At 44.0% G+C, this 21,317-nt stretch overlaps 1 protein-coding gene across 1 annotated transcript in view; it reads left to right on the top strand.

Annotated features, from left to right (window-relative positions):
- The window catches only part of PAH (phenylalanine hydroxylase), a 33,155-nt gene that overhangs the window by 2,387 nt on the left and 9,451 nt on the right, over positions 1-21,317 (top strand). The window contains exons 2-5 of the mRNA XM_041398652.1: positions 1,728-1,835; positions 11,816-11,999; positions 17,675-17,763; positions 19,955-20,022. Coding sequence (XP_041254586.1) covers positions 1,728-1,835; positions 11,816-11,999; positions 17,675-17,763; positions 19,955-20,022 — 449 coding nt within the window. The remainder of the gene's footprint in view (positions 1-1,727; positions 1,836-11,815; positions 12,000-17,674; positions 17,764-19,954; positions 20,023-21,317) is intronic.

Genomic DNA, 21,317 nt, shown 5'->3' with positions numbered 1-21,317 from the left:
CTTCATTAGCCAGCTGACACATCCAGCACTTCCAGCTGCTTTTCCTCTTGGTCGTCCCCATGTGAGAGCTGGGCTGACTCCCTGGCTGCATGGGGACTCAGGAGACACAGAGATGCTGCAGGAAGTGTCACAACTGAACAGGTGGCACTCTTCCTTCTGGGGCAGCACTTCTACTACAATTTGCACTAGAGGTCCCTCATACAGCTGGTTTTTGGGAAACCTTTGCAGCCTCTGGAAACAAAGCCAGACAGAAAAACAGACTGTGTGGCCAATTTGTTAGCAGCAACCTTGGAGGCAGCCTCAGAGATGGCTTGAAGAATCAGCAATTATTTACTTTACAAAAGAAAGCAGCTCTTCATAGCTCTGCCTCAGGAAATGTAGACCCACCAAGAGCTTTATGGCTTCAGGGCAGCTGGCTTTGATTGTTAATTTGTCTTCTACAAAGGCTATCTTTACTGAGGACAATATTTGGGAACTGGGACTCTTTTTACTCTGATTTATATGTTCAGTTGAGCAACAGCCATAATGAGAGCAAGCTCTGCCCAAAAATACAGATCTTTATAAGAAATATTTGAATGGGTACCTTGAATCAAGCTTTAACCCAGGACTTGTTACACCAGAACTCCTCTGTGTTGCAGATGTCTGGTGTGATCTTTGAAATAACAGCCACAGGCAATTTGTCCATGGCCAGTAGATGTTAAAAAAATGGAATAAACACGCAAATAAGACATTAATGTGGCCTCCAAAAGTTTGTGATGGTTGTATACATCTAATTTAGTCTGATATCATAAAAATTAGGTGGTTGATATCTCAGCAGGAATTTACCTGCCATGCCAAGTACCCAGCTTTCAAGATCTGCCTCAACTCCAGGTCTCAGTTTCCTCTTTCAGAAGGGGTGAAATAGCTCTTCCCTTCTTAACAGGGCTTTTGTGAAACTAAACACATGTAGAGACATGCAAAGGCATTATAGTAATGAGAACTGTGAAAATAATGAAAATAAACCTTTGAGAGTACTGGAAATTGCCTTTTGGAATTTGCAGTGTAGAAAATCAATAAGAGAAAGGGAACAAACATAAATGAAAGCACATCTTGCCCTCAGTCTTTACTCATTATAGGATTTAGGGAAGATCTAAATGTTTGCTCCAACATTTTTCCTTTTTTTTTTCTTTGATTTTCTTTGTTTGATGTTGTAGTTTTTTTTAAAATCACCTTCCATATCCTTCCTATGAATACTACCTCTGTCCTGGGGATACCTGGCAGGTACAAGCAGAACTGAAGGGAAACACAGACCGTGGTCTGCATCTCTGCACAGAGCTCATCTACATTGCTCTGCTTAACCCTGAGTGCTGATGGAAAGGAAGCCTGAGGGAAGGACTTTGCACTGGAGCTGAAACCAAAGTGCAGCAATGTCTCCAGTCATCCCTGAGGGGGAACGTGAGGCAAGGATGGTGTTAGGTTTATTTGCATGCCCTTTTTGGCTACCTTGCTCTCACAAGGGCTCTAGTTTGAGAGAAGGGGTTTGTGTCTCTACCATGGTGAATCAGAGCAGCCCCAGAGCTGCTCTGCTCCTCACAGAAGCAGGGAATCTGCCTTGATTCCCACTCAGAGCTGTTTCATACCTTCTTTACATCGCCGGTGCTGTGCAAAAGGGACAGACAGAAAGGCAATACTGACTCCTAGGGTGAATGGGAGTAATTTTCGTTTGTGTAATTTTTCTTTCCTTTCAGGAATCTAGCTACATTGAAGACTCCCCCAGTAAAAATGGTGTGATTTCTTTGATTTTCTCCCTGAAAGAAGAAGTAGGGGCATTGGCTAAAGTCCTGCGCACATTTGAGGTAAATATTTTCCTTCAGGTCTTTACAATTTTATATTGTAGCCACACCTTCTTAGGGTCTTGGAGGTTGTGTCTGTGATTCTATTTCATTGCTATTACAGGGGAAAACAGCCTCCATTTCCTTTCTGGGCTTAAAATCCCTTAAAGTTTTGGGGCAGAAGTAGCTTTTTTAAACTAAAACCTCGACCTTTAACTGACATGAGGGTGAGAAAAATGCATTTTTTCCACTTAAGAGGGAAATATTTAATCATAACTGCTGTACTAAGAGGTAGAGGTGAGTTGGGCTGTGACCTAAGATTGACTTATAACCAAGTAATTTGCCTTATAATTTGTAAGGCAAATATAACCTGCAGGTGAGCCACGTGACTCACAATGCACATCTTGTCCACCCAAAAAAATCTGATATAAAAGATTCTACCATCTCCCACCTGCAGTACTTCTAGAGAGTGGGTAGAGGGTGCCTACAGAACAGCACAAAAATGACAGCACTTTTTTTTACACCAAAGGGATTCAGTAACTTATGCTGAGTGATTTGGAAAATTTTTGGGGAAACACAGAGCCATTTACCTTTCAGGACATTGTGTGCATATTTATTCTAGCAGAAATATTTCCCAGACGTCATGAATGTTGTTTGAAAAGCACAAAATCCTTGTGGTTCAGGATGGTTGTGTTGCAACACACAGCTGTGTACTCTGTGCTCCCAAGCAAATACACTTTTATATTAGTTCTGTGGCTTTTTTTTTTTTTTTTAATGCAATAGCTGTGCCTGAAAACAGCAATTTCTTTAGAACACTCTAAGAAGTTGTGGCCTGCATATTTTCCATTCGTAAATTGAATTTACTAGGAAATGAGAGGTTGTGTGTTATGGATACAAAAGAAAAGTAATTATAAATTTTAGGACATGTTTGATTCATTAAGATAAAAGGAAATTCACCAACAACAGAAGAGCAAGTCTAAATCTGTGAATTGACTAGTAAAATCCTGCAAAATGTCCATATGTCAGTGATGTGCATGTTTGTAAATTAATTAATGAGACTGTTGATATTCTCTTATTAAATGCATTGATGTCTATTAAGTAAATTGCTGTCAGCTCTAAAGAAAAGTTTGTAGAGGAGCTAGTACAGGAAAGAGAGAAGTAACCACTTCTTGGACGTGACTTTTCTTGCCCCAAAGCAGATACCCAAAATAGACCAACAGAGTCACTTTTCCCAGTGTCCCTGATTGCAGCTGAGAGGTTGGGACTCGGGTGGTTTTCCACCCAACAAAGCCAATTCTTTCTGTGCTAACTCCCAGCCTCCTCCAGCACCAAGGCTGGACAAGACACCTGCCATAGGTGCTCTTATATCAGTTTTACATTTGGCATTGTGATGGATGGATGGATGGATGGATGGATGGATGGATGGATGGATGGATGGCATTTAATGGTACAAGGACAGCTCCTCAGGGCTGTTGGTGAATTCCTGGTGTAAACCAGAGAAGCCTGTGGGCTGTTGTAACTCCATTCCAAGAACTCCACAGAGGTGTAAGTTTTACATCCATGCACAGCTGGGAAAACCTTCCCCCTTTTCCATCTGGGCCATAGCTATGGTGCCTCAGACAAACAGACTGTGCTCACTGGCATCCACAGCACAGACAGGGAAAGTGGTGATAGGCACGTAAGGAGCGGAAACAAACAGGAAGACCTTGAGGGATTTTTTTTTTTTTTTTTGTCTTGTACTCCTTCACTGCCTAATAGCACTAGCTGAGAGATGCTACTGGAATTAGTTCAGTCTCTCTGTGGGTGGGCTCCTTGGGCAGGGAGACACCCAGCCTTGTCCCCTGGTTTGTGTCACCAGCTTGCTGCTGGCCTGTGGAAATGTGGTGGATTTGTCTCAGAGGGGCCTCCCAAGAGGAGATTTGAGGGTGGCTGCTCCAGCTGTCATTGCCTCATGCAGCCACATGCAGGAGGAAAAGAGAAAACTGACAAGCCACAAATAGGATCAGGCTGTTTCCCGGAGCAGATGTGGTGCTGCAATTGTTCACTTCATGGAGGGGGTCCACACCTTGTGCATCTGCCGGAGCTGCTGGCCATGTGTTGCGTGTCTGTAAAGCTTCTGCTCCTCGCTGAGGTGGGGGTGCCCAGACTGCTGGCATCTCTCTGGGCACTCATGCATGGCAATGCAGCCCAACCCTCTCCTCCCAGCCCAGATTTGGGAGTGATCAAGGGACAGTGCCTCCAGCACTGCCTTTGAGGATTTTGCCTCTTTTCTAGACAGTCTGTAAAACTAATCTGGGACATGAAAGGGAGAGGAGGAGGGTTGAATGAGCTGTAAATATGAAAGACTTGGAAATTTGCCCTCTTTCCCAGGAAAGGAAACATGGAAGCAAGATCCAGACTGAGTCATAGGGAATTGAGGGGATACCTAAAGAAAGGAGAAATCTTGAGGAGCCATCAGCACACAGGATGTCTTTCTGTAGAGGAGGTTTCTGCACGGACCTGGGAAGGCTCATCCTCTCCTTTGTTTAAGAACTGGAAAAAAAAATTTTTACTCTGTGGGAGCATTGTTCAGCCACACTTGAGTCCCTTCCTGGGATGCACTCCCAGGTTCACACCCTGCCCATGTCCCACTCCTGTGCTGGGGTGAAACTGTCCAGACTTTAGCCCCTGTCACACCTTGTTCTCCATGGGCAGCAGGACAAAGGGACACCAAAAGGGGTGCTCTGATATAAAAGGCCTGCCCCTGGATATCATGAGGCCCAAGACTTCTGGCTCATCAAGCATCATGGCAAGTAGAATCACTAGTCACCCACAGAGCAAACCACCCAGGAAAGGAATTAGTGTCCAAACACAGCCCAGATGGAAGGGGTAAGCCCCCATTATGGGAGCCACGATGGACTGAAGTTAGGGGAGCCTCCTCCAGGCAGGGGGAGGCTCAAGGCTAAGAGCTACAGAGTGCTCATGGCACAAAATTATGTCCTCTAACTGAGACCCCAAGTTTAAGAGAATTTCAATGTGTTTTGTGGAAAGAGTAATGTTTGTCCTACTCAGACATCCCTCAGGGTTGCTCATGCAGTTGGCAGAGTACTGCATGCTCACATTTGTTTTTTTTCTCAAAGACCCAAACTCTAGTTTTCTGTTCAGGTTCCAGTTGCACACAAGTATGTGGTGACAGTGACAAGTTTTGTTTTTCCTATGTAGCTTGAAGGGCTTTTTCCTGAGTAATATTCTCAACGAACTTGGCTCTTTTTGTCTGCTGGCTTTAGGTCCAAAACATACTTGATTATTTCCACTTTTTTCTTATGTTTGCTCAGGAAGACCCATCTAAACACCTGACCTCGGCAGGGTTCTAAGCTTTTCTGATCGCTGGCTCTTGCCCCTTCTCTCTGGTTTGCAAATCCTTGCCTGACTGCACGAATCTGTTCCTCCTGGACTGGCACAGCATAGAGCTATGCCACTGCTGGCAGTACAGCCCCTGCAGCCCCTTCTTCACTGTCCTGTCTGCAGGGCCAGATTCACACTCTGGTGTGCTGTGAAGTGTTAGCAGCTCAGTCATGCTCAGCAATAAGCAGATTGCTAAAGCTGAATCCACTTTGCTTCCACACTAGCTGCTCTGTTTGTATGTTGGGATGTGGCAGACATTCACTTTTTGCTTGTCAAACCCAATTGTTTTGCACTTGAAAAGCCCCTTTGTCACCTCTGTCCTCATTGCAGGCTTGAGGGTGGCTGTAGGGGCAGCACAAATCCACCAGCAGGGTCTTTACACCGACTTAATTTTAATGGGATCTGCTGTACACTGAGGTACTCCTTAGTGTAGCCCTGTGCTGTTTATTTGTGTTGTAGAAGATGACAGCTAGGCAGCCAAAACTTGAATAAATACCTTCATCTGAAACGGAACAGCACACATGAGTAAAGTGCTGAGGTACTCCTTAGTGTAGCCCTGTGCTGTTTATTCACACATGAGTAAAGTACCATGCTTACATTCAGGAAGACAGAACAGTCATCATGGAATTGTGTTTCTTTTTTGATTCACTGGATATATCAAAAATGTTCAGAGTATAAGTTGAGGCCAAAAAAAAGAGAGAAATCTTCCAAGTTTCTTATCAAAACTGAGCACTTTGGGTTGACCCAAGTGTTACACTTGGTAGAAATATTTGTTTCTCTGTAGTGATAAAAATCTAAGGAAGCTTTTTTAAACAACAAAGTTCATTCTGAAAAAAAAAAAAGTGAAGAAAACCCCACATTTTTCCCCCTCAAAGATTGCCTTTTCTGTAGTTAAATACATAATTAAAAATATCGGAAATAAGAATTTCTATATACAAAAAGGATTGCCTTCAGTTTTAATTGCAGATTTTCCACATTAATTTGTGAATACATGAATCTTCTCTGAAGTTCTTTTCCTGATGGATTTACAAGTAGTAAATTGTCAGCTGTTTTAAGTGGCAAATGTTGGAATACATCACGAGTTTGCTCTATCCATTGTGAGAGAGGAACCTTCTGTCTTTTCCTCAGTGATGGGACCTCCTCAGATACAGAGCAGGACTTCAGTGCAAGGTGCAGCCATCAGTGAGTAGGGCTGTAGCTCAAAAGCAAAAAAAAGAAAAAAGTTGATTTGCACCAAGTAGTCATGCTCCCAGTGTAGGTTACTGTCCCATGGGGGTAAGTTACTGTTCCATAGAAAGATGGGATGGGAGTAACAAGCTGTTCTAAATGAGACCTGCCACTTTCAGAGTCAGCAGAGGTAACTCTTTTCTGTTTCTGTTTAGGAGCTTCCTTCATTCCACAGAAGGTCCTATGTGACTGTTATCTCTTTGTGCCCTGGGAAGGCACTGGCTCTGCAATGGCTGGGGTTGTTTCCAAATCAGGGGGAGAAAGCAGTCACTTAGGGCAGGGGGTATGCTGGAAGTGTCTGCAGTGATGGGTGAACTGCCTTGCCTCTGGCACAAGACAGTTTTTTCATTATACTGTACATGTGCACAGAAGTGATCATTTCATTACACTGCTCCAAATCCACATCCTTGGTCTTATCCCTCCTCTTCCTCTGGCCACAAGAGCAGGATTTCTGGATCTAATTGATCACCATGGGTTTGAAGAGAGGAGTGCACTCTTCACAGCTACTTATGCAATGCCCCACGCTGTCACGTTTTTGGATTGTCCTGCTCCACGTGATTTGTAGCCAGATTCTGTTGCAAGCCTTGTGCCAAATGTCAGGGTTGGAGCAGAGTGATGGACACCAGGGGCTGCTCCAGGGCCAGCTGCCCTCTGGCACTCCGTTGGCAGGGACCTGCTCTGAGACACTTTTTCTCCATGGGCTTGGAAGGGAAGCCCTAGCAGTTGTGAAGGAGAATATTCTCTCTGTCTCCAGCTGAGAAACAGGCCCTTGGACAGTCGAGTTGAATCAGATGGCTGCCTTTGCCTTTGTTTTGGGAATCCATGGCTGAAAGCATTGCTGTAATTACCTAAGTCCTCTGACCTATGAAAATTAAGCACTGAGCCTATACTTGTGCTTCTGGAAGTGTCGTCCTTCAGGAAACCCTGCACTATAACATGACTAGGGTTAAAAAAAATCTCATCTTTTTTTTTTTTGGTACCAGAAAGTGCAAGTAAAATCCTCCTTTTGGGAGACTTTACCCAAATTCTCACTTAGTGTTGATTAGTGGCATCATAGTGTTATTGAAAGTTCTTCATCTGGTAACAGTGTGGGGTCTCCTGATGAAGCCAGATTTCATTAATGGCAGCAGTCATGAAAAGAAGCTGCAGCTGGATTTCACAGCTGTACTTAGTTTTAGAACCATATATAGGAGCATTTAGTAATTAGTGAACAGAAGGATGTGTGAGAGTCATGGGAAGTAGTAACCCATAACAATTTCAGAAAGGATCCATCCCTACTGAAAGCTTCCCTGTGTAGCCATGAACACACAACTTTCCTTTTCCAGTGACCAGGCCATTAAACAGAGGGTGGGACTAAATTCTCTTGGTAGTGACCTCAGCAAGACTGCTGGTGTAGTGCAACACCAGTCTGGTTTTCTCCTGCTCGTGTGAGGCAACTGCAGCATAGGTGGTGCTCAATTAGGATGGAAAACCTGGAACAACCTGGGCAAGGGGCTGGAGCTGCTTCACAGACTCTGAGAGGGAGCCAAGGCTGAGATCCAGCACTGTGAGGTAAGGCAGGGAGGGACATGGGCAATCTCCTCCCTGCATCCACCATTGTCTCTGTTTTAAATATATATTTGTCTTGCTACCCCCTTCAAGCACTGTTAGAACTAATTCTAGCTTGATCTTTGAGCTCTGAGAATGTGTCTTGAGACTTCCTTCTCTAATGGGCAGTGATATTGGATACTGGATCCGTTGACTTGGGTATTAAAATAACAAAAGCTGAGTTTTTCCACCCCTCGGAGTGTGGATTTTAAGAAAGGATTAAGAAAAAAGAAACCTACAGCAGGCACATGGTTTTATGTCTATAGGGGAGGGACTGAGGGACTCAACCTCTCCCCTGGTCATAAACCTGAGGAGAAAGAAAGAAGTACCAACCTCCTCTCCAAGTTCCTTGCAGCTGCAGTGGGTGGTGGGGTGGATTCATCAAAGACACATCTAATCTCACTCCACGGGCCCATCTGATCCCTACCACCTCTAAAATAGGAAGGACAGAAGAGATCCATGTTAATAGCTTGGATGGGAACCCAGCCACAAACGTGTGACAGTTGAGATCTTCCAAAGGTGTTAGGTTAAGAGTTAGGTTCCATCAACAAAAAAGACCTCATAAAACTGGAATAACTTTTTTTAGCTGACTTTTGAAGGCATACATTTTCAAGATGTCAATCTCTACTAAAAAGCAGATAGACATTAAAACTGCTTAAAATGTACAACTAAACCAAAAAAAAATGCCCCCATTCTCCTTTCTCAGGTAACCATTTGTCTCCAGAAGTTGGTGCTTTAAAGAAAACTTCATCTATTGGGAGAAATGTGATGCAATAGCAAGATTTGGCAACATCAAGGATACAAAAAAGTTCTGAACAGTGTGAAACTATGAAGATTAAACACTAGATGGAGTAGTAGGACTAGAATGAAATTGAGATTTATAAAGCAACTCTAGTAACAGAGCCACTGTAAATATTTTGAAATCAAGGGCTTAGTAGCAAGGCACAGCAAATGAGAACACACTTCTCCAGGAGTGCCAGTTCAGGGAGTTGGACATATGCTGCTGGATTCTTGCTCTATAGACAGTCACCAGAAGGGTTCTCCCTTCAGCTTCTCTGTTGTGGGGTCCTGAAATCTCAGCAGAAAGAGGTAACAGGCTGGCTCTGGACGTTGCTGAGTGGCAGATATCCCTCAAATAAACAGCAAAGCAGCTTGACATTCTGTGGGAACGTATTCTGCTTCTCTCAGGTGAGAGAAAGGAGGTAACTCTCTCCATGGGCTCCTTCTTCCATGGGCTCCTTCCTCCATCTTCTTTTTTCTCCCCTTTTTCTCACTGTCTTAGGTTGTGATAGTTTGAGGGATATTGATACTCCTGCTGCCATAAGTGTGTCTCGTGCCCACCCTGCAGCTCTTCATTCCCAACCCTTGCATCATCCCGTTATAGGGGGGGCATTGCTGTCTGTCCAGCTGCTCACTGAGCCTGACTGGAGAGCTGGTACAGTAGAAGAGTCACCTGATCACAAAACAAAGGGATGCAGTTTAAGGAGCCTTCAGCCCAGAGAAGAGAAGGTGCTGGGGGGATCTTATTGTGGCCCTCCAGTACTCAGAGGGGTCCTATAAGAAAGAAAGATGGGGACAGAATTTTAGCAAGGCTGTTTGCGATGGCACATGGGGTGATGGTTTTAAGCTAAAAGAGTGTGGATCCAGAGTAGGCATAAGGAAGAAAACTTTTAGGATGAGGATGGTGAGACACAGCAAAGGCACAGCAGCTCTCTGTGCCTGCTCTCTGTCAGGAGCTCCCAGTGCCTCACCACATGGACAGGACAATAGGCAGTCTGTTTGGGAAGCAGGGCTTTGGAGGCCTAAAACAAACTGTCCCCAGGGCCAAGGACAGTGCTGGCCATTCTCTCCCTGGACAGACAGCCCTGTGAGGACGGCATCTCTTGAGAGCAGCAGTTGGTGAATGAGCTTTTGACCTTTTCAACTTATTGTATTGGTATCTAGCCAAACAATTTGAGTTCATCTGTAGTGTGCAATGCTCAGGAAACAGAGTAATGACATATATGTTTCCTACCAAGGAATAAGCTGCCTTTTGTGGAGGAGTAAATCAGGCCTTTGCTGCTGATGGCCAGATGCCCTCCTGCGCTATGCAAGCACTGAGGGGAGCAAAGAAAACCCTAAAGAGGCTCAGAAAGAAGGATGTACAGTTTAAAAATCTTCTATTTTTCTTCCTTGTAGGTCAAAAGTAGATCCTAATGGCATTACTTTGTGGATGAAATCCTGACTCCACTGTAGCAGGGGGTTTGACATTGACACCAGCAGGGCCAGCACTTCACCACATGTAGTTTGGAGTCTTCTTCAGCTTGAAAGACAAAAAGCAACAGTTTCTCCAGGGATGCTGATCACCACATGTCAGCCCCTCAGACTCTTCTGAGGGTAATGATTCTATGATTCTGTGATCTTCAGGCCCAAATTTCCTCCAGGGATTTCTATATTCGTCCCAGGGGACAGAAGCCCAGACCTGGCCATGGCACGCTGTGTCTGCAGCACCAGTGTGAGCCTGATAAGATGGCCAAGGGGCAAAGTCAATGCCCATGGAAACCTGTTAAAAAGATTTTCTCAAAAAAAACCCCAAAAAAACAAACAAACAAACAAACAAACAAAAAACAAAAAAACAACCCAACAACAACAAAAAAAAACAAACCTAGGAAAGAAAGCAGTGTTTTCATATTCAAGTTATAGTGCTCAAGAAAACATCTGAGTTCAGTTAACAGGAGTAAATGTTCATGGACTTTTCTTTTGGACTTTCTGGATTTTTTTTTTTCCTAAACATTTTTTGTTTCCTGGACTTTTTATTTGCTTTTTGTTGGAAAAATAGGATTTTTAGCTACTTGTTGCTTACACATCAACATGGCAGCATGTCTGAGGTCAGATTCCCACTGGCTATAGTCATCAATGCTACAGCTGCCAATGATCACTTTCTTCAGAGCTAGGAGACACTGCTGATGGTCAGCAAAGATATTTGGTGAGACAGAACTTGAATTTCTGTGCTAAAGAAAATAATCCTTCTCTGTGAGGGTGACTAGACTTGGGAGCAGTTGCCCAGAGAAACTGAGGAGTCTCCAAACTTGACTGGACATAGTCCTGGGCAATCTGCTCAGGCAACCTGAGCAGATTATTGTACTTGCTGATCTCCAGAAGTCCCATTCTACCTCACCAACTCTGTGATCCTGTGATTTTAAACACCCATCTTTTTATTTGCACAAACCTGGGCTGCCTTTTTTAGCAGATCCATGTTTCCCTTTGGATCTTTGCCCAGCAGCTGCTCACAATCCTGGAATCTGTGCAGGTGGCTTTGCAGGTGACTGCGCAGAGGTTTGGCAGTGCTTATCTCGCAAGGTGCCCAGCTGCCTGCTCATCCAGTCTTCTCTCAAGATGCTCATCAAGACAGCATTCAGTTTCCCATGAGAGGGTACTCCACAGGTGGAATGCCTTCTTCCTGTGTCGATGCTGGGGAAACGTCTCTGTCAACACAGACGAGCTCTCATTATGTGCTTGAGGGACTGGAGTTGCCATTCACAATACAAAGCCTGTTTACAACTTGTATCCTGCTCCCACTTTTCTCTAAGCTTTCAGTAGAGCCTAGTCCTCGTGATGGAGCTCTGTACAAGGGTGAATCCCTTGTACATTTATCATTCTTCCTTTCTGTTTCTCTCTCTGTTGTGAAAGTCCTCGAGTCCAGTGGCAGCTTTTGAGTTATTTGGATGGTACAGTATGGTTTGTTGACTGACATATGTATTTATCCAGTCTTTATGTCATATTCCTTCCCCCAAAAACTGTGGGACCATAATTTCTCTTTCTCATAGGAAAAAGGTATAAACTTGACCCACATTGAGTCCCGACCTTCCCGTCTCAACAAAGATGAGTATGAATTCTTCATTAACTTGGAAGGCAAGAATGTCCCAGCACTGGACAAGATCATCAAGTCCTTGAGAAGTGATATTGGAGCAACAGTCCATGAGCTCTCACGAACAAAGAAGAAGGACACTGGTAAGGATATGCTGACAAGGTTAACATTGACATGGACTGTTTATGTCACATACTGAAATTACTTATTTTTCCTGTAGTAAAGGAGATCCACTTGGGTCTTTATGGCTACATTTCTCTCTCTGTGTCTCTATTTTTCCTGTACTGTAAACTTTTTAATTTGGAGTAAATTTTTGCCATGATTCTGACTAGGTCTCCTGGGAAACTAGAGAGGCTCAGCCACCCACTTTGGTGGGAACAGGACTAACTCTCCATTACTGTAAGAAATCCCAGGGAGGTCAGTTGCAGTTTTGCCTTCGGAGGAAAATAAGGAAAGCTTTTTTTGAGTTGTTCCTGCTCCTGTTTCTCAGAGATTTGCTGGAGTTGAGGCTGCTTGGTGAAGTGGTGGCTGCCTAGCAGATAGTCTGAGACAGACTTAAATGCCTCTTCAGATAACAGATGTGATTTTAATAGGATTTCAGACTTTAAATACTTTAGGCCTGGATCTTCCTCTTCCTTCCTAGGAACAACATGAAAGGACATTAATACCTTCTTGAGATCAGTACTGGTAATCCTTTTACCGTTTCCTTTGTCTCCTACCCATGACATTATATTTGAAGATGAAAAAGAAGAAGGCAGATTCTCTTTGGAGTCACTTTTCTCCATTCATAGACAAAGGGACAAAAGGTTGATTAGGTGATTTATGATCATGTCAGATCGAAGAGGTTCACTTTTGGGGGCTTTTTTATTTCCAGAAGAAAGCTACAGGACCTACCAGGGTTTAACATTCACTTTTCTAGTTACTGTGAAGAAGGTAATAAAGAATTTTATGAAATAATAAAGTTGTCTATAAACATATGCCAGAGTCAGACAGAGATGCAGCTCTAAATATCATCCAGGAAAGTCTTGCATGTGAAATTCTGACCTCACAGAAGTCAAAACTCCTGTGGTCAGCTGTAGGATTAGGATTTCACTGCATGTTGCTGTGTTGATCAAAGGAGTTTTTGAGCTAGATTATCCTGTCAGTGCTTCAAAAAGGGACTTGATCCTCTTCTGTCTGAGGGGATAACTTGTGTTTGTTAGTTTCAGCAATTCAGAAATATTATAAAATGAGAACAATTTATTGCCAAGGAGAGAGGGGGAAGGTTGATATTTCTTCTTGCCCTTTCTCATTTTTTTTTTCAATTTCAACTCCTCTCATGAGCAATAAGGGTCCAGTCAAACTGAAATCCTCCAAGGACCATATTTTGAAAGGTCAGACAAGCCCTGCTTAGGGGATGAACTGTGGGTGGCAAATCCTGGGCAGAGGCACTGCAAGGGCAGAGTGAGATGGGAACAGCCTGAGCTGTAGGAAGTGTGGTGAGATGCTGTCCTTTATCAGGGATGGCATTAACAAATAGCAGGCCTTGTGGTGCCTTTTAGGCCAGCTTGTCTGTCAAATGTATCCTCCTGGCAAATCTGGTCACAGTCCACAGATGTGCCTGTGTGAAATCTTATTCCCAAAACACAGAACGAGAGCACTGTGCCTCCAGGAGCAAAATCTCAGACAGATGGTTTATGGGGATGTTGCCACACTTGTCTCAGTGGGCAGGTAAAGGCTGGGAAGGTTTTCTTCCAGAGGCAATCTGGGATCCCATGGGACTGATTCTTTTGCTGCAGCCTAGGATGCTGTCCTTTCTTCCCCGCAAAGGATTCATTTTGTTCCCGATCATGATTTGAAAAAGAAAAAACCTTCTTTTTCTGTTTCCTGTGGAATGCACACAGTCCCATTCTTGGGGCACTGCTTTGTTGGCACTCAGAGGAAATTTCTATATTCTGTCCCTTCTGTATAGCTCAGTTTAAACACTGTGTGTATGTGATTTATTGGGCAAGGGATAAGTGAATGGCTTTTTTTTTTTTTGGTCCTTTTTCCTTTTAACTGCTTTTAATGTCTTTTCTTAACTAAATGCAACATTTAATTGACACATTCCAATAGTTACAAATATCAGACTTGATCAACAGTGTAATTTTAGGTGAGAGCAGGCCAGCAAAGTGTTCTAAATCCAAATGTAGCTTTGGAGCTTCAGATGAGAAGGGCTGGCAGCTGCTGAGCCAAAAGCTCTTTGTGTATGTGGAAAGATTTGTTGTAAAAACACAGCACATCTCCTAGTGGGCCTTTTTGGAAACAAGATGGTAGCTGCAGTCCACTTGGAGCCCATGAATAAAAAGAATTAAATATTATTCTGTTGCAGAATTAGGGAAATGCAGACAATTTATTGCATTTCTGAAAAAAGCTGGGAGCTGAGGATCTGTAGGGCCCTTGTTTGCTAGACCCTGAGGCTAGCCAGAGCACTTGAGAGTGTTTAAAAAAGGGCTAAACCTGGGCCTTGAACTGCTATAAATTGCATAGACCTGTCTTTGACCCTCCTCACAATGGTCCAAGTGGAGGATTCTGCAGAAGTCCTCGCTGGCCCTGCTTTGCTGCCTCTCATATAAATGGCTTATTAGCATTCTGCTCAGCATTTGACCCCACGGTAATTTGGTCACCACTTGGGTGTCCAGCACCATCCCATAAATGCTGCTGTTTCACTTACAGACAAATCAATATTTATTACTGATCAGCCCACGTTTGCTGCTCAGACCCTCACAGAGGCCCAGTGTTGGAAGAGCTCGCCCTGGCACTTCATTAATGGCTGTGCAGACAGACAGCGAGTCTGGAGAACGGGCTGCAGGAGGATGTTGCAAACAAAATATGGGATAGATTCAGCCAGGGGGTAATTTGATTTGATCTTTTGAATAGTTTCTGGGAGGGCTGGGGACAGCGGCCTGGCACATTGCATCTAGGCAGAAGACCCACCAGTAGCCTTTTTTCACCCTGGCCCTTGATGTGAGGGCTGTATGGACTTAAAGCAGTCTTTGCCCCAGAACTGTGCTCAGAGTCTTGGATTCTTGTTTCCATGAGAGCTGAGAAAGCTCAACACTTTCAAGGACACAACAACTTATGCTGGTGCAAGCAGCACTAAGTCTCCTTGGGATTTCCCTTCTACAGCCTGCCACGTCCATCCAACTCTGCAAGCTCAGAGCTGCTCTCATTTAGCTACTGCTGGTGTTTGGGTAGGCAGGATCAGGACTTAGTGCCAGGAAGATGAGTTGCTTCTCCTCTTTAGGGAAAAAGAAAATCACCCATCTGCACACCCAGGACTGACACCATCAGCCTGGAGTCAGTTTTTCCTCGAGTCTTTAATGAGGCCTGCACCAAGTATTAAGGCAATCTTGAGAATAATATATTTAATGAAAGTAAGTCTGTATGGAAAGTAAGTCAGCAATAGTTCAAACCCTGCCAGGCAAGTCCTTTTTGATTCAGGCCAGCAAAGCCCTACAGACATCACTGCCAAAATCCAGTGCAGACTTCAGCCCCCACCAATATTTCTACACAGCTTGGCCCCTTCAGGTCATGGTGCATCCCTGAGAAGAGTGGTTTTCTCTCTAACACTGACAAATCCTTTGCTGTGGGGCTGCCAGGCAGCCTTTCTTCCCCAGTGCCTAACACAAAACCATTCACCAGTGTGCCACACCCCAGGCTGGTAGTGGGGAGTCTGAAGCACAAAACAGTGAAGCAATTCCCCACCATCACACAAAGCTCAGTGCTACAGCCAGGAGACAAACCCAGATAGAAAATGGATGTAAGTAGTGACCACTCTCTACGGATCAAACGCACCTTTTTCTATTCCCCCTCTGTGACTAGTTCCAGTGAAGGGGTTGGGGTGCAGGAAACTTTCTGACAGCGAGAGGAGAGTGTTTCCTTAGCAGCTAGGAGAACCAGCGGTGCATCCAGCGGCAATGAAACCCATCTGGGGACCTTCCTGGGTCTGCTGCTGCCATCTAGTGACTGGCTCAGCTCTGGTTTTTAGGGCAAGGAGAAGCGTGCGCGTCCTGGAGAGGGGCGGACCGAATCCCCCTTCTGCCGTGCGGGGGAAGGGGAGGCACCGCCGCGGGAACCGCTCAGCGGCTCCCCGCATCCCGGGAGGCTCAGGCATCCCGGATCTTCCTGGCCAGCTGCAAACAAATGTGAAGGCTCCCAGCACGGAGCCAGGCTGGCGATGGGACAGCAGTCCGGGCTGTGGGTGCTCTCTGCCTGGGGCCCCAAATCGAGCCCTGTAAAGCTGCTGTTGCTTCTCCAGCGCCTCTGTGCAGGTGCCTCGCAGAAATCCAGTGCCACAAGCGCCCTCCGTGCCGTGAGGCTCGGCACAAGGCATGGCTGAATAGCCCTGGAGACAGGGATCCTCTTATCCTGCAGGTGGTCCATCAGGTCTGGGATGAGCCCCATCACCAAGGCACTGCAGGGAACTCATTCAGGAGCTGCTGGCCGAGGATCAGGTTCACTTGGCACAGCCCCCAAAATAAGATGGGGAGGTATGGCCCAGCAGCAGAGCTCCCAGCTGAGCTGAAAGCCACAGAAGGGAATCAGCTGTTTTCCAAGCACTGGCTGAGCAAGAAACACCCATTTGCACAAGAAAATCTCTCGATCAATTGCAAACTTTTTACTGATTCAATCCCCTGTATTCAATTGCCATGAAGGTGCTTGACTTACTCTTTTTTTAACTCAACACATCACATCTGGAAATCCTGTTGTCTCTTATTGAAAATCAATGGCTACTCTGACGTTGGTGAAGGACAGAGAATGATGCATCTGACTCCATGGATATCAGATGGCTAATTAATTACTTTATTAAACTATATTACAGACATTGCATCTAAACTGAATCTGCCGTGCACACAACTGCACAGAACTGCGCTCATCTCCCATTCTCTCGTGACTGTCAGCAGACAGTCCAACACACACTCTTGGCCCTAACAGGCCAAGGGAACAAAACATCCTCACTGTGGGTAAACAAGCTCCATATTGCATTCTACTCTGGCACAACACAGGCACAGCAAGTGATAAGAATTGTGTTTTCCCTTTCTCTGAGGTTCAGAGAATGTGAATCTCAGACATATTCTTAGGAAGAATTGTGCCTTGCTTTTCTCTATGAAGAGAATGTGGCAGCACCTTCTCACCTTATGTCCTTCTGTAACAAGAGGGTCACATGGACAGTACGCTCTGTGTGGCCAACAAGGTCCCTTCTCACATGCTGGCTGTGCCTGAAACAGTGTGTATAGCATGTGAGTTACAAGGCAATAGAGAAATAGACCAAGAAAGTTAATTAAGTTAATGTATTATTGTGTAATGACTGCAGTGTTATGGTGCTGATCTGAGGTATTAGGATGCCATTTGTCATTTTGTTTCAGAATCCTAGCTCAAGTGGGTCACCAAGTACGTCTTATAAAGTGTTTCAGACAGTCGAAAAATTATTTATCCTTGTTATGGAGTTTCTTGTGATTCCTTTGAAGGGGATGATTCTGGCTTATTGTGAAAATTTTCTGCATTTTGATAAGCCAAGACACCAGAAGTAATAAACAGAAAATCATAAATGTTACAAGCCAGCACCAAGGTTCAGATGCTCTTGATGTTCTGTATTCTTCCAACAGTCTGAAACGATCACAAATTCAAGACAACTTGCTTGGTTTGTTCTTGTTTCCTACTATGGGGAAAAGAAATAATTTAGCCCTTTGAATATGTTTTATATGTATATATGATCAAAAGATGAAAATATCAGAAGAAGAAAAAAAATCAAATAACAAAGAAGGATACCAGTCTCTATTTCTTTTCTGTTTTGCAGTACCGTGGTTCCCAAGAAGTATCCAGGAGCTGGACAGGTTTGCCAATCAGATCCTAAGCTACGGAGCAGAATTGGATGCTGATCATCCTGTAAGAATTATTTTTAGTGATTTTTCTAGTTATTGGCACTGATGTTTATCTCAGTTAAATTTGCTCTTTTTTAGTACAGATCCAGTAGACTAAATTTCACATGGTACAGGACAAGAAGGCTACCACATTTCTAGGGTTACAATCAGCCCAATCCCTGGTTATGGAGTAAATCAAACCAAAAGTTGCTATAATTGAGCAAATGCCAAGAGATCTTAAAAATTGTAGTGGTTTTCAGAGCACAAGACCACCACAAAGACACATCTCACACATACTCTTCCCAGGAGGCTCTGATGCAGTGATTTCAGGCTCACTTTGTGTATCTCCAACAAGAAGAAGCAACATGGCATAGCCCAGAGAAAGACTTTTTTCATTCTTGATTACGTACACAGGATTTAGCTCAGTGTATTGTTATGTGGATACTAAATCTGACATGGTACTTTTACAGTGAGACATGACAAAAGAAAATGTTCTTGGTTCAAAAAGTTTATGGTTTAAATGGAAGCATCAGAAAGTTTTGTTCATTGACTTAGCTGATAAAAAAAATTGTTTTGCGGTTTTTCAGTTTTGTTCAGATACAAGAATATTTTCTGCCCCTATTCCCTCTCCAAGCAAACAACAACTTACTTTCATTTGTCAAAACACACTGAGTTCCATGCAGTGCACTAGAAATTGCTGCTATTAGTTTAATTGAGATAGGGTGATTATAAATAAATTACATGCAGTGCACCAAAAATTGCTGCTATTAGTTTAATTGAGATGGGGTGATTAGTCATTCACTACCTATTGCTTAATTCAAGACGTGTTATGTACCATGTACAATGATTCATGATGTTCACTGTGGTCATATGAGAAGCAGAATGAAAAGAGATACACTGAGCCAATGGCCCCCTTGTGTGTCATGTGGGAATAGACCAAGATCGTTTTTGAAAAAAGAACCAAGAAAAAAAAAGAAAAGAAAAATCTATAAAAAGGAATGAAGCGTCTCTCCTCCAGTTCCTAGAATTAGTTAGTGAGCACTTGTGCTTTAAAAAAGAAAGCCAGCTGCTGGGGTAAATAGGTGACAGTCCATAGAGTGCAGAAAAACAGAAACTAAAGGAGCCTGTGTTTTTAGTAAAGTGATGCATGGAATTTAATCACAATGATCTCCATGACAGCTTAACCTTGGACAGTGCATTTTTTTGGCCACTGGCTGTTGCAGTGCGATGTCATGGCTTGTTTACTAATAATTGGCTACCCCTTTTTTATTCACACTCATGAATTTACACTCCACTTCAGCTGCCTCCTGTACTTGGCTGTGTTTTGTGGCCCCTCAGTCCAGTTGTGCCGTTGACCACTGAGAGATGCATTTATGGACTGCTGCGGTGCCCAGGGAGCTGTTCCTATTTTCCCTGCTGAAGAGCATCCTAGCTTGGAAAGAAGATGTTCCTGCACTCCAGGTGGTGAAGGCACTCCTGGTCCTGAGGATCTTTTAGTCTAAACAGCAGGCACACTGGGGTGGGAGAACGGTTATCCCAGATGAAGATTTAGAGGTTTTATTTCTTATCCTTGGTTTTATTGCTAATTAGCTGCAAAGGTCAAGCTCCCAGCCGCAAGGTCTATGAGACATTCTTTGTAGTCATTAATTGCCTTCAAATTGTTGAATTTGTACTACAAATAGGGGGTTTTGGCCTGCTAAGTGGCTACTGATCCTCCAGCAGTTTGAAAATGAGCAGTTTTAAGTGTGGTTCCTGCTGAAAATCTGCCTAAAAGGTCCGATTGAGTTGATGAATGTGTTTGGAATGTGTTTTGATTCTGCTTCTCTAGGGCAGCCCAGCTGTGCCAGGGACAGCAACAAGCTTCAAGGGAAACCAGAAGGGCATGGTTATCCCAGTACTGATAATTCTGGGTTGCTCTTGCCAGGAGCACCTTGCTGTTGCTGTAAAGGAACAAGTTTCCATATCTTATAGGAAGTGGAAATGAGAAAAAGAAAAGACTTGGGGGGCGGGGGTGGTGAGAGACTGTGGCTGCTCAGCGGCTCTGCAGCCCAGGAAGGAGCGCTGCCCTGGCTGAACGGAGGCAGCTTTCCCACCGACCTTGCTGCACTTCTTGGATGCACCAGCCATGCCTGAGGGTGCTCACTGGGAGGAAGGCTCTTCACCTTTTGCACTTACTGACCATTTTGCATGGACTGACCATCACTGTTTCTCTTCAGGGGTTCAAAGATCCCGTGTACCGGGCCCGCAGGAAGGAGTTTGCGGATATTGCCTACAACTACAGACAGTGAGTACCCACGGCATGGGAGCAAAGCAAGCCCTCATCTCCTGCCCTCTCCTAGGGTTCTCACCCTGCTGCCTATCCCTGCTTTTCCAAAAGCATCCTCCTGCTGTTGGTTTTTCTCTGCCATGTGTTTAAATCTTCCTGTTCATGCATTTATCCCCAAATCACAGCAAAACAAAGGTAAATTGTTCCAGGCACTTGTTCAGAAGAGACATCATCTCCCTTCTCTCCCCCCAACACCCCTCTTTCCCAGCTTTGTTGTCTAATTGAGCAGCAGACTTTGCTGCTACAAAGACCTGAGCATTGAATAAATCTGGTATTCCCCATTTAACCAGGGCTGGGGGAGGCGTCCCTATCATTAACATTAAAGCAGGATCTGCATACACTATTAAAATAATGAATAACATATGGTTCTGATGCTAATCCAGTGTCTGCTACTCTACTTTGATCATGTCTAATCCAGCTGCAATCAGCAATTTAGTCTTTAATTTCCCAAGAAAAATAAGTTAATAGAGATGATAAATTCAGTTAGAACAGGCGTATTTGATTGCTTTCAATGATCAGATCTGGAGGAAATTCTCTGGAAACTCTGTTCCCAGAGACACTCACATGTATAGATCAGTACTACTGGGCCTGATTCTTGCTGGGACTGTAAATAACATATATATTGTAAATTTTGGGCTACAATTTGCACAGGATCAAAATATAGCCCCTGAGCCAAAGAGCTAATAATGTAATCACAAAAGGAGAAACAAAATTGGACTGGTTGATGGAAAGTACAAAATGTCAGGTGAAAAAAGTCAGAAAGACAGTTTATAGCTAGAAAATTTGGATAAGATTTTTGTGCCCAGATGTGAACAGTTCTAATGCACATTCTTAGATATCCCACAGAAGATACAGAGAAGTGGACAGGAGGAGGGGCACAACTAAAGTTGCAGGCTTCACTGAAAAGGAAAGGGCTCTTAAGTTGTGAAGGTGCTACACAGCTGCAACAATGAGATGGGTCAGTGGTTGCTTGCCTTGTATTCTTCCTAACATTAATTTAATCCTCTTCTGTATCCCTTCTTTTGCATCTGCTCTGTCCTCTTTGTTTGTGCTGTTTGCCCCTACTTTGTCTTTGGTTTTTTTGCCTCCTCTCATGATAGATTTGCCCACTGTTTTTGTTAAATGCTCAGTTTCCCTGATTTCTCTTTTCTTTGCTTTCAGCTTGCCTCTTCCCTCTGCTTTACTTTGCTTCTGGCTCCATTGATCCCTAGAACAGTTTTTTAATTGAAATTTGAAAGGTTTTAAAGCCATAG

Source organism: Onychostruthus taczanowskii, unplaced genomic scaffold (assembly GCF_017590055.1).
Source record: "Onychostruthus taczanowskii isolate IOZ18803 unplaced genomic scaffold, ASM1759005v1 scaffold15, whole genome shotgun sequence".
Classification (NCBI taxonomy): domain Eukaryota; kingdom Metazoa; phylum Chordata; class Aves; order Passeriformes; family Passeridae; genus Onychostruthus; species Onychostruthus taczanowskii.
This window is presented reverse-complemented; position numbering and strand designations above follow the sequence as displayed.